Source organism: Netta rufina, assembly GCF_964035555.1.
Source record: "Netta rufina genome assembly, chromosome: 5".
Classification (NCBI taxonomy): Eukaryota; Metazoa; Chordata; class Aves; order Anseriformes; family Anatidae; genus Netta; species Netta rufina.
Window position 1 is genome coordinate 42,157,865 of NC_140128.1, and position 12,653 is coordinate 42,170,517.

The window sequence follows — 12,653 nt, forward strand, 5'->3', positions numbered from 1 at the left end:
CCGATAACATCTTGGCCTGGCTGCCTGGACCGTAAATCCAGCTTTTTACCATCACAGACCAGTGTGGAGCGGGTGCTTCATCCAGGGTGGGAGGTCTGCTGAAAGTCCAGTCACACAAAACACTCTGAAACCTCAAAACCAGCGAGTGCTGAGGAGACAGGCAGAGACAGCAGTGAGCTGCTTTGTGAGGGGTGGTCATCCCTCACCACCTGCAGCATCCCTCCCCTCCTCCTGTCCAGTGGAGCACCGAGGCCACACACTAGTGCCATGCTCAAACCATGCTGGTTATGGAGGCTTTGGTGGGTTTGGGGTTTGGCCAGGGGGCACAGGAGTGCTCCAGCAACCCCTTTTTGTGGGTGACCTGTTCTTTCGTGGGAGGAAAGGGGAAGCAGTGCACCCTCTGGTGTTCGGCTCTCTCCTGGGCACTATGGAAGGAGAGTTTCAGCTCTTCAGGCTTCTGCTGCTTGGTTCCCATCTACCCCGGAGAAGGGTTGTAAAGGCAGCTGGGGGGAGAACAGCTAGCGTGGGCTGAGACCCCTTTCAGGGCAGCACCCCATGAGACCTTTGAAGACAAAGGGTTCCCCAACGTGGACACACTCAGCCCTGGAGACTGGGCTGTGAAGGCAAAAAGCCAAGAAACAACCCCAAAGCGGGGACGCCGCCTCGCTGCGCTGTTACCCCCCTCAGACAAGGCCATCCTGGCTGCGACACCCCCGGTGCAGCTGCTCTCCTCGTCCCTAAAAGAAGCCGATGACCCAAACTCACATGGCCAGGTGTGAAGCCTGGCTCTCGGCGCAGATGGCAGGACCGAGCAGCCCCCCGGGGGGAACAAAAGGCGCCTCACGGCCCCTGCTGCTCTTTTGGAGGGAAGAATGGAGCCTGCCTTCTGCCTCCGCCTCACTTGTGGGCTCGTGAAACATTAATTAATCTTTGTGCCAGCGAGGGGGAGAGCCTGCGGGGCTCTGGGAGGAGGAGGTAGAGGTCTGAGGGCTGGGATCCTGCCTGCTGGGGGTGCTGGGACCGCTTTTAGGGGGGGGCGCAGCACTGGCGGCGTGCCCTGCAGGCGCTCACAGGCTGGTGGGGAGCACCCAACACTGGGGGTAGCAGGATGCTGGGTGCTCCCGGGAGGAAAAACACGGTCAGAGCCCCACCGTGCCCTTCTCCCTCTAGCAGGCACCGTGTGTACAGCAGCAGAGGTTGCGTAGTAACTGCAGCAGGAAGGCGTCAGCTCTGCCCGCCACGCTCCCGCACACAGCCCAGCGGAGCGAGGTATGTGTCGGCCGCGGCAACGGGCCCCAAAACTCCCCAAACTTCCCCTTGCCAAAAAGGGGGAAGCGCGGGATTTTGGGGCCGCGCGTGGCGGACGCTGCTTTGTCGGGAGCGGCCGGTTGGGGTTAACTGGAGAAGTGAAGGGGAACGGGGTGTTTACTGCCAGAAGGAGCAGGGGGAGATGCTGAGATTTAAGGGGGCATGAGGGGGGACGGCGTAGAAACCCCTCAGCACCTCGCTGCCTTCCTCGGGAGGTCTGTGCGAGCTTTTACCCGGGGCTAAATGCATTTGGAAACAATAGCGGGCCGGGAGCCGGGGGAGGAAGCGAGCTGAGGGATGGCGAACGCCTCCCAGCCCCGCTCTGCGCTGGGTGGGATGTGCGGGAGAAGCCCACCGGGACCTGGCTGGGTGCGTGTGGCCGCTGGGGAAGGCGGCAGGGCTCCAGCCTTCATGCCTCCAGCCATGGGGCTCGGGAAGGGGCCTTCGTGCTGCCCCCAGCTCGTCCTGCTGGGAGGAAATAGGGGAGAACGCAGGGCCAGGGCGGGGGGAGGCACCCCACAGGGCTCCCCAGGGCAGCCGGGCAGCACACAGAGGGATGGGTGGTTTTGGGGGTCCCCCGTTTGAACGGCCCCAAAGGAGTCATGGGGGGAGCCCAAAGTGGGACGGCACTTTTTGGGGTCCTCTCGTCCCTTTTGGGACACGGCTTGTGGCGGCTTTTGGTCCTCTTGTCCCTTTTGGGACACCAATTTTGGTGCTCTCATCCCTATTGAGGTGCCACTCTTGGTCACTTCTGGCCTCTCACCCCTTTTGGGGTGATACTTTTGGCGACTTTTGGCCCTCTCGTCCCTTTTGGGACGCCACTTTTGATAACTTTTGGTCCTCTTGGCCCTTTTTGTGCCTTCCCTCACTGGGCTGTGCTCCTGTGGGCTCTGGCAGGGAAAAAGAGGGAGAAGAGAGATGGAAAAAGCGGTAAGAAACGGGGGGGGGGGGGGGGGGGGAGAAGGAGAAATAGGGACGGGGAAAGAATGGAGGAGGAAGGAAAAGGAGGCAGGGGGAGGAATGGGGGAGGAAGAAAGGAAATACGGGAAGGGGGGGAGAGAAAATGGCGGGGGGGCCGCGAGGGGCGGGGCGGGGCCGGGCGAGGCGGGCAGGGAAGGGGCGGGGCGAAGCGCGAAGGGGGCGTGGCAAGGCGGAAGGGGCCGGGCGGGAATCCGGAAAGGAGGCGTGGCCTAGAGGGGAAAGGGGGCGTGGCCAGCCCGAGGGGGCGTGGCGCGGCGGAGCGGAGCGGGCTGGGCGCAGCGCGCGGGCGGCGGCGGTAAGGGGCGGGCGGGGACGGGAGGGGGGCCCCAAAGCGCCCCAAAAGGTACCGAGAGTCATAGGGGGTGGGGGGGAGCCTGCTGGGACACCACAACATCAAATAATAATAATAATAATAACAACCCGGGAGGGAACTCGGGGGCGCTTGGTAAAACACCTAAAAAAAAAGAGTAATAATAATTTTTTGGGGGAACTCGGGGGGTGTTTGGCGGAATTCCTATAAAAGCAGGAGGTGAATAACGAGCCCCGCTCCTAGGGACCGGGCACGGGGCAGCCCCGCAGGGCAGGCGCTGCCGGGCATCGCCGCTGCCTCGCTGGCTTCTGGAGCTGCCCCATTCCGATGCGCTCACTCACCCAGCGCCTCGCTTTGGGGTTTTTTTAAGGCGTGCTCTGAGTCACGCTGCCAGCGCCGGGATGACCAAAGTGTGCTCCGTCACCTGGCTGCGGGACTGCAGGCTCGGCTCCTCGCCCAGCCGCTGGCCTCAGAGCATCCCCCATGTGGGTTGATCGCGGGGTGCTGCGTCCGGGGTGCTCCTGAAGCACAATTGGGGTGCAAAGCGAGGAGAAATCCCTCCTGCCCGGCTCTCTGTGCTTCGACTTGCCCACCCAGAGTGCCGAACCTGATGCACAGCCATTCATTCAGTGGTCAGGAAGAGCTGCCGAAACCCAGCACGTGTGAGCAGTTTTAGGGGCTGCCTCCTGAAGGCTGGGCTGCCCCGACACTGCTGCTCGCAGCAAGCTGCAGAGAGCACAGCCTGCCCACTTGGCGTGGTCTGACCTGTATCCAAGGACTGAATGGGTTTGAAGAGTGTTGCTGTGCTTGCTTCTTGGCCAGCGGCAGAAATAACAGCTTTTTTTTCCCTTTTCAGATCCTAGCTCAACTTCCAAAATGGACCTGGACATCCAGTGTGAGGAGATGGACCCGTCTCGATGGGCTGAGCTCCTGTCTACCATGAAATCCTGCAAAAGCATCAGGTAGTCACTAGCTGCATTCCATCTCCTCAGAGTAAGAGTTGCGTTTCTCTGCTGTGAGAAGAGGTACAAGGCACAGTGCATGTCAGTAGCAAGACTGAGCTGTACTATTGTTGACCCGTGACTTAAAAGAGGCATGGGAACAGAAATGATTTTACATATTTTTGCCCTGAAAGTTGATAAGATGAAAGTGCTCTTGCAAGGATTTATTTGGCCTAGAGAGGAGCATCCCTTGGTGTGAACTAACGCTGCCCTTGTACTACGGCATGCACACTCAGCCAGGTGATGTCTTCAGTGGTTTTCCACACATTTCACCACTGCTTTGGTAATTCTTGACAGTCGGATTCCTCAGGTGAGGGAAGGCAAATGTCCTTCATGCTCATTAAGTTTCATGCACACTGCCAAGTGACTGTTCCTTGGTTGTCATGCACGAGCCCCATGCAAACACCTCTTAATTCCACAGGCAGTCTCCAAAAGTACTCTCCTAGAGTACTGAGCAAGCTGCTTTGGGGGAACCGTGTTCCCCAGAGCAAGCAGGGGAATGGGATGAGGCTGTTCAGGAGATTTGCTTCCGCAGTCTTCCCCACAGGCCATACCTGAGACTGTGAGGTTCTTTGCAATGCCTTCCTTACCCCCTGCCTCTTCTGTCTCGCCCTCTGCCCGTCCTGCTCTGTCCCTGGCTCCCAGTCCATTCCTTAACTCTCCAGCCCGTTCAGCTCTGTCCTCCTCAACTGAGCAGCAGCAGATAAAACCCTGGCATCAGTGCACGAGGCCGCTGTCGTGCCGCAGCCTTGCTCCACGCTGAGAGAGGCTGTGAGGGCTGCGTGACTCACCCGTAGGAGGCTGGATCCCCCAGGGGCTGGGGAGCCTGGCTGCGGGCCTGGCTGGGCTAGTTGCAGTGCAGAACCAGTCTGGCAGCCCATGAGCCGGCCTCTGGCTAAACGTGGCTTCAGATGTGGGTAGTTTTCTGCTAGTGAAGGCCAGATGAAAGCACATTGTCCTCCGGCTGCAGCCCTGCCGAGGGGGGCATGACATGTGGCTGCGCAGCGTGGAGGAAGCCTGGGGCTTGGGAAGCTGCCGTCAGCCCCTCGTGTGCCACAGCCCCGCAGGCAGAGAGTGTCTTCTGCCCCATAGAAGCAGAGGTCTGGGCCACGTGTTGCACAACGAGCCACACACAGCCTTCTGGAGGTGTCCCAGGGCCCAAGGAGGCGTAGGTTGGCCGCTTTGCTTTCCTGGGGAGCGCTTCAGCCAGGGAGACCCTGAGGGCTAACAGACCCCACCTCCTTCTCTTTCAGGCTGGACGACTGCAATCTCTCCAGCAGCAACTGCAAGGACCTCTCCTCTGTCATCAACACGAACCCCTCCCTCACCGAGCTGAAGCTGAACAACAACGAGCTGGGAGATGCAGGCATTGAGTACCTGTGCAAAGGGCTGCTGACGCCCAGCTGTAGCCTGCAGAAGTTATGGTAAGGCCATGCTGATTGCCTTGCTCTGATGGACTTGCAGAGTGCTGTAGGTGAAGTCCCAAGGCAAACTAGTATGTGATTGTAAGAGCAGAGCTGTGCTGGTGCACCCCAGCTGCTACCTAGGTCAGATGATTGGAATACTACAGGATTTCTTACTTAGCTAGCATATTTGCTGTAAGACTCCAGATTATCCATCTGTCTTCCAGCACAAAGGGGAGGACAGGTAGAGTTTTCCCAGCCAAGCTAAGGGTTTACAGAGACCTTCTTTAGTGTATGTGCCGTTAGGACACACCTGACATGCTCAGAAATGTGTTTTTCAGAGTACTCTCCTGCCAGTTATCAGCATGGGGTTTAACAGTCCCATCCATTTTGCTTGCTTCTTTCTCTGGGAACCGAGCAAAAGGGTGTTCCTGTGAGCATTGGTGTTCCTTGGCATTGCAGGAGCTGTCAGTCTTTCTGCACCCCACCAAACTGGCTCTGCCACAAGCCCTGTGTTGTCAGTTGGGCAGGGGCTGGATGTGGGGCTTGGCTCAAGCCAGCAGTTTTTGCAGAGGCACCAGCAGCATACCATGGCATTAAAAGACTTCCCCTAGCAAGCCCTACAGCCCAACCACGCTGCAGGAGCTTTAGTCAAAGCCAGCAGTTGCTGCCTTTGCTCTTTAGTGACCCTCAATGAGGTGCTGCCTCCTCTGTCCAGGAGCTCTTCTGCAGAGAACTGGAGTTCTGCAGCTCCTGAGGTGCAACTGGCACCTTCCTGATGCTACCTCGTACAAATTGTTTCCTTTTTACACCAGATAGGCCTGCTTCAAAGTCACTGTGCCCCCTGCAATGAGGAGTCATTGGCAAATAGAGAGAGAGTAGGCTGAAACTAATCAAGCAGCAGTTCTCAGATGGGATTCTAAGCGTAACTGCTATGCTGTACTAGGAGACTGACTCCAGAGAGCTTTGGTCCTGAGCTCCAAACTCTACAGGGCCCCAAGAAATAGCATGGATTAGGTTGCATCAGTTCTGTAAGAACATGATTGTTCAATTTTTCCCTAAGATGCCTTACCAGAATCCCAAAAGAGCAACCAAATCCGAGCCAAAGTTAGCACCACTATGCACAACACTTCTCCATTACAAGGGTGTCGCCCAGTAGCTCAAAACACCCTGTAGAAATAGCAGCCTGGTTCCTATACAGCTTCTCCTCACCGGAGCACTGAAGGATGAGCTTCATAGATCCTTCTTGAAGCATACAGTAAAACTCCTGAATGATAAATCCAAGGGTTTAAGACAAGTTAGATGAGACTGTTACTTTTAGCTACTCTAGATGACATTTCCAGGGGAATAAGAAATCGTAAGATGTGCTTTCTCTCACAGATTAACCTTATTATTATTAAAACACTGCTATAAAGCAGCTGTGGTACTGCTTAATGTAGGGTGGATCCTTCTGCTACATGAGCAATTAGACCAAAGGGAACCTAGGAGTTCACGCTCACGTTACAGGTACAATATTAGCTGGTACAATATTTTGGCAGACCTTAAAATAACAGCACTTACCTGGATGTACTGCTTTCGAGAGAGCTGCACCCTGGAGGTGCCACAGTATCCTTCCTGTGCCCAAACCCCAGCTGCTGCACTTCTCCCAGAAGAGCCCCAGGGTAATTCTGGGGATGCATTTATCTCACCTGAGCTGCCTCTCTCCTTTAGGCTGCAGAACTGCAACCTGACGAGCGCCAGCTGTGAGACTCTCCGCTCCGTCCTCAGCGCACAGCCGTCACTGACAGAGCTGCACGTGGGTGACAACAAGCTGGGAACTGCCGGGGTGAAGGTGCTGTGCCAGGGGCTGATGAACCCCAACTGTAAGCTGCAGAAGCTGCAGTAAGTAGTCCCTGGGCGTTTTGGTCATCAGGCAGTTTGCATAGGTCTTGAACTTGAGACAAACAGGAGTTTTGTTGCCAGCTGTGGATTTCTTCCTGTTTTATCTGAACCTGATTGTGTGGGAGCGGGTCTTGAGGGTTTGTCAGAGCTGGGTGCCTGTTCCCGTAGGCTTTATTCAGCTCATTTGGCAGCGTCCTGTTAATGTAAGATGCCTCTGACTCCCAGGAGAAGGCTGATTCTGCTGCACCTGGTCCTTGCTTTGCCTCTGAGTTGGACCCAGGTCTCTTTGCAGTCTCCAGCTCCTCTCGGGAAGGCTTGGTGGCGAGGCTGCGTGATGTGCCGCAATTCAAAGCTGAGGCAGCCTGTGTGTTGCTTCAGTGGGGGAACTAGAGTAAAGTTGGGGTGGGGGGCTAGTCTTGTTTGGTTTCCCTGCGGTCTCAGTTTAAGAAATAACATGCTGCAAGAACTAGTGGCTGCAGTCTGCTTATGGTCCTCTCTCCTTCGTGCATTGCCTCGTCTCAACTCGTAGATCCCACTGGCACATTTTCTGCCTCGATGTGTCTGTTGGTAGCAGGACGTGGTGGAGACACTTTTTTTTGCCTGGGTTTCTTTTCTCCTTGCAGGCTGGAGTATTGTGAACTGACGGCTGATATTGTGGAAGCTCTCAATGCTGCTCTGCAAACCAAGCCCACCCTGAAGGAGCTCAGCCTGAGCAACAACACGCTGGGAGATACAGCTGTAAAGCAGCTGTGCCGGGGGCTGGTGGAGGCAAGCTGCAACTTAGAGTTACTACAGTAAGGAAGAGCTGGTCACCTCTAGCTGAAAATAACCCTGCTGCTATTCCTACCATGCACAAAAGAAGGAAAAACTCTTGTCAAGAATGCTTGAAATTTAGGCCAGGATTTTGCTGGCTCAGATTTCCAGAAATGTGGAAACTAAAAGCACATATGTTTTTTTTTAACTATCATGTGATTCTAAGTTCACTCCCATGTCTATTGGTGTGGCGTGAACACGTACCCCAGGTTAAATTTGCAATTACAAGGAGTGGCTGCTCATCAGTGTCTGCGAGTGAAAGAGCAACAGCCTTCAGAGGCTCTAGTTCTTACCCCTGAGTTACCAGCTGGCTGACCATATTTATTCAGATCCAGATTTTCTTCAAGAAAGAGATGTTGAATTTGTCCTCTTGTTGGTACAGCCTCTGAAAGGGAGGGTTCAAGGTAGAAGCACAATTGTTTTAACTTGCCCATGTGCTTCAGCACAACCTGGCTGGAGGAGCACCCAGCTGCTAAGTCACTGCTACGTAGATCTAGGGAGCCAGCTCCAGCTGTGCAGAGGCTTCAGGGCTCTGCAGCAGCCAGCAGTCCCTTTGCCTTCATTCCCCGTGTCCCAGTTTGGTTTGTGGCTGCTGGGGACTCACGGTGTCATACGTCCAAAAGTTCCTCTTCAAAAAGACAGTCGATATAAGGGTGACTGTCCAAACAGGGCGTGGAGGATCATACCTCATGCAGCAGGTTTGGAGCAGCAATTCAAACTGTGCTTTTTTTTCCTGCAGCCTGGAAAACTGCGGAATAACCAGTGACAGCTGTCGGGACATCAGCGCGGTGCTGAGCAACAAGTCATCGCTGATAGATCTGTCTGTGGGGGATAACAAGATCGGGGACTCCGGCCTGGCTCTGCTGTGCCAAGGACTGCTGCATCCAAACTGCAGAATCCAGAAGCTGTGGTAAGGGTAGAGAGGGTTTGCTCAAATCCCTCTTGCGGCCTCTGAGCTACCTAGGTTGTATGGTTGGTCTGCTCCAAAGTGGAAAGCTTCTCAGTTACACCCCCTAGTGAAACAAGAATGTCTCTACTGCAAGTTAGTTGCTTCACAAAACCTGGGGAAGGACGCCATGAAGGAGCAAGGCTGCGCTGAAATCACTTAGACCAAATTCTGGGGAGAGGGTGAATGAGAATTTGTGATGACTTTGTCTTTTCCTCCTCGTGGGATGTCTGTCTACCAGAAACGAGTGTTCGTATTCCCTTTCTGTTACAAACAACGTTCAGTGCAAAGGGTGGAAAGTAGAGAGAAAGCTCTGTGGTACGATACATGGACAAGTTTTGTAAAGGACTGAAGGGAATGAGATGCTGTAACCAGAAGTTCAGAGTACTAACAGAGAACTGTGTTTTCTAATCTAAGTCATTCTTGGGGGGGAAATAATATTTGGTTCTTCCCTGCAGGTTATGGGACTGCGATCTCACAAGCGCTAGCTGTAAAGATCTCTCCAGAGTCCTCAGTACAAAAGAGACCCTCCTAGAGGTCAGCCTGATAGACAATAACCTGAGAGACTCAGGAATGGAGATGCTGTGTCAGGCGCTCAAGGATCCCAAAGCTAACCTCCAGGAGCTATGGTAAGCTGCTGTGAGGCTTCACGTACCCGATACTTTTTTGGAGACCTAACTAAAGAGAGATGTAGGTGAAAAAATACAAAATAAATCCTCAGTTGTGATGGTTCCACAAGTGAAGAGTATAATTGCTTATTGGAAGGACTGGATAAAAGTCAGCACCAAAACCTGTGGTGCCGACTTTACAATCTCAATCTAACCAGAGAAAGTTTGGATGACAAAACCATTCCCAGCATTCTCACTGCTGACAGCATTACATTACATTACAGGTTGGGGTGCTCTGCTATTGCATGGCCTGGAGGGGGAAACTGTTCTTTCACATAAAACTGTAACAGGCAGCTCTTCAGCTTTTCTACGTCACAAGTTCAGCTCCTACACATCAGTGGGGTTCTTGCCTTACCTCAGTGGCATGGGAATTGGTGCAGTGCCCCAGGAGTGCATGGTGGAGCTGAGAGAGCAGCATGCTTTTCTGAACAGGAGTCTGTTCCTGTGCTTCTGTCTGTCCTAGATACATACTCTGAGACAAACAACCCAAATATAAATGGTGGGAGAGGTGCTGCTCTGAAAGGATTGGCAGACAGGGGTGTGGAGAGAAGTTCAGTGGTTGTGGGAAGGCTTCAGTTTCTCTTTTCTCACTCTGCAGGCTCCTCTGAAGTAAACGTGAGGTGAACAGTGCTTGATGCTCTCTAGATCCCTGGAGTTCTCACGTCATTTTTCCTTTGCAGGGTTAGAGAATGCGGGCTCACAACTGCATGCTGCAAGGCAGTCAGCTCTGTTCTCAGCGTGAACAAACACTTGAAAGTGCTGCACATTGGTGAGAACAAGCTGGGAGATGCAGGTGTTGAACTCCTGTGTGAAGGGCTGCTGCACCCCAACTGCAACATCCACTCCCTATGGTAAGGGGCACTGTCGTGGTTTAACCCGGCTGGCAGCTAACCACCACGCAGCCGTTCGCTCACCCTCCCCCTCCCTCTCTGGGACGGGGGAGAGAAATGGAAAGTGAAGCCCGTGAGTTGAGATAAAGACAGTTTAATAAGACAGGAAAATAATAATAACAAAATAATAATAACAATAATAATAACAATGTTACAATGGTGATAATAGGAAAGTAATAATAATATGTACAAACAAGTGATGCACAATGCAATTGCTCACCACCCGCTGACCGATGCCCAGCTTAACCCCGAGCAGTCCGGCCCCCTCCCCCGGCTAGCCACCCCTATATATTGTTTAGCATGACGTCAGATGGCATGGAATACCCCTTTGGCTAGTTCGGGTCACCTGTCCTGGGTCTGTCCCCTCCCAGCTCTTACTGCACCCCCAGCCTGCCTGTTGGCAGGACAGAGCAAAAGTCTGAGTTGTCCTTGGCTTGGTATAAGCACTGCTCTGCAACAATTAAAACATCGGGGTGTTATCAGCACTCTTCTCATGCTAAGCCAAAACACAGCATTCCACCAGCTACTAGGAAGAAAATTAATTCTGTTCTAACTGAAACCAGGACAGGCACCCTCACAAGTCATCTCCTCTTTTGTTGTGTTACCTGTTTGTTTTTTTTTTTTGTTTGCGTGGGGGCCGAAATTCCCACTCTGCTGTGCTCTCTCCTCTCCCTTCAGGCTGGGCAACTGCGATCTCACCGCAGCCTGCTGTGCCACGCTCGCCACCCTCATGGTTGCCAAGCCGTGCCTTACGGAGCTGGACCTGAGCTACAACACTCTGGAGGATGAAGGCGTGAGGAAGCTCTGCGAAGCCGTGAGGAATCCCAACTGCAAGCTGCAGCAGTTGATGTGAGTGATGTTTCTGGTCTTGCTTGCGTTCCCCTTGCAAACAGCAAGCTCCAGCCAGGGGAACCGGTCCTCCTGGTGACCCCAGGGGGCGTGAAGCACCAGCTGCTTGTTGCAAAGCCCTCCCTGACCCTTCTGAGCGGTGTGACCATAATGGCTTAATCCACTTTGGTCCCTGAGGCCCGAGGAAGAGGAGATGGTGGTGCTATGGTGGGAATAACATGGTCCAGTTCTGTAAGACCCATAACGGGTTGTTGGGGCAGACTGCCCAACCTAGATGGGGCCCTTTCTGTTGTTATGTGGTCTTCTCATAACAGCAATTTGTGGCTCTTCCTGCTCTCTTACCTTAATGGGAGGATGCTTGCTAAACCAGCTTGCCTTCTTGTTTTGGTGCAGTTTATATGACATTTTCTGGAGTTCTGAAGTGGATGATGAACTAAGAGCCCTGGAAGAGTCCAAGCCTGAAGTGAAGATCATTTCATGAGCGGTGACTGCCTACAGAGCAAAGTCAAAGCAGTGTCCTCTTCTTAATCTGAACTTTTCGTACATAAAGCCAATTAATTTAATATAGAATGTGCTTTTACCAAAAAACACTTGTGGATTCCCTGAGTGGGGTGTCCAGGTAGCTGATAAGCCTTCCGTGCAGCGCTGAGGCTCATGAAAGCGTTGTACATTTTCACTGCAGCATCGTTATCCTTGAAGTAAACAATTACTGGGCATCTGCTAGAAGTGGGTCTGTACCCTTTAGGAGCTCCTTAATCCTGTAATCCCTCCTAACGCATTAGTCGGGCTCTAGAAGAGAGCTCCTTCCCAAAGGCAAGGGAAGAACTACCTACTGTATTATCACTGGGTGGTGCCTTTGCCAGGTCTCTGGAGAAAGCTCTCCAAAACAACAGCAAAACAACAACCAAGCCACATAAGAAATGTGGTTTTTAATCTAAAAGTCAGCTCTCCACTGCCTTTCTGTAGAGGAGTTGTTGGAAAAGCAGTGATGACCAGGCTACTAGAGGAAAAAGAAACGAGTGGCTGTTCAGCTGCTTAACCTCAAGAATTGGCACCCCTTGAAAAGTGATTTTTCCCACAAACAAAAGATGCTGTACATTTCTGCTGGTATGGGAAAAGATTAAATGGTTTGGTATGTTTGCTCTGGCAAGAGTGGTTTTACAGGAATTTTATTAAAATCTGTTTGCAAATAATTAAATGCTTCGTTTTTCTACTTATAAAAAGAAAAATAAGATACAACCCATAGCTTGAATCTGTATATTTCTTCTTTAATGCCAATCCATCACTCTGAACTACTCTGCTACTTGTAATTTGTTTCTTGTTTGCTTTTGGTTACGTTCCTAGCTGAAGCCTGTCACGAGAACTTAGTCAAGCCCCTAGGAAGGCTGCAAGCCTAGAAAACATATCCCTTGTTTCAGAGGTTACTGGCTGGGGCTACTCGCCCCAGTTGGAACTGTAATAAACCTTCTTGCAAGGGAAAATAAATCTGATGCACACTTAAAATGCTACAATGCAACAGAAGAAAGAATGTAGTTTAAAAAATGCAGGTGAGAAGCCTGGTGTTGCCCTGGGCTAACCCTGCAGAAAGCATGCAAAAGAAATA

At 52.7% G+C, this 12,653-nt stretch overlaps 1 protein-coding gene across 3 annotated transcripts; it reads left to right on the forward strand.

Annotated features, from left to right (window-relative positions):
- Nucleotides 1–1,120: 1,120 nt before the first annotated feature.
- Nucleotides 1,121–12,267, forward strand: RNH1 (ribonuclease/angiogenin inhibitor 1). Of its 3 annotated transcripts, none has more exons than XM_084287137.1 (10): nucleotides 1,121–1,269; nucleotides 3,456–3,561; nucleotides 4,854–5,024; nucleotides 6,714–6,884; nucleotides 7,508–7,678; nucleotides 8,437–8,607; nucleotides 9,102–9,272; nucleotides 9,992–10,162; nucleotides 10,880–11,050; nucleotides 11,444–12,267. In XM_084287137.1, the coding sequence occupies exons 2-10, from the start codon at nucleotides 3,476–3,478 to the stop codon at nucleotides 11,529–11,531; spliced, it is 1,371 nt and encodes a 456-aa protein (XP_084143263.1). In that variant the 5' UTR covers nucleotides 1,121–1,269; nucleotides 3,456–3,475; the 3' UTR covers nucleotides 11,532–12,267. The 3 variants fall into 3 exon arrangements, with proteins under 3 accessions (XP_084143263.1, XP_084143265.1, XP_084143264.1); XM_084287139.1 differs by lacking the exon at nucleotides 1,121–1,269 and adding an exon at nucleotides 1,503–1,523; XM_084287138.1 differs by lacking the exon at nucleotides 1,121–1,269 and adding an exon at nucleotides 2,550–2,584.
- The last annotated feature ends 386 nt before the right edge of the window (nucleotides 12,268–12,653 follow it).

Coding starts and splice junctions, on each gene's coding strand:
- RNH1 (XM_084287137.1), top strand. CDS start 3,476: ATGGACCTGGACATCCAGTGTGAGGAGATGGACCCGTCTCGATGGGCT. Junction 5,025..6,713: donor TGTAGCCTGCAGAAGTTATG/GTAAGGCCATGC, acceptor TCTCTCCTTTAG/GCTGCAGAACTGCAACCTGA. Junction 6,885..7,507: donor TGTAAGCTGCAGAAGCTGCA/GTAAGTAGTCCC, acceptor TTCTCCTTGCAG/GCTGGAGTATTGTGAACTGA.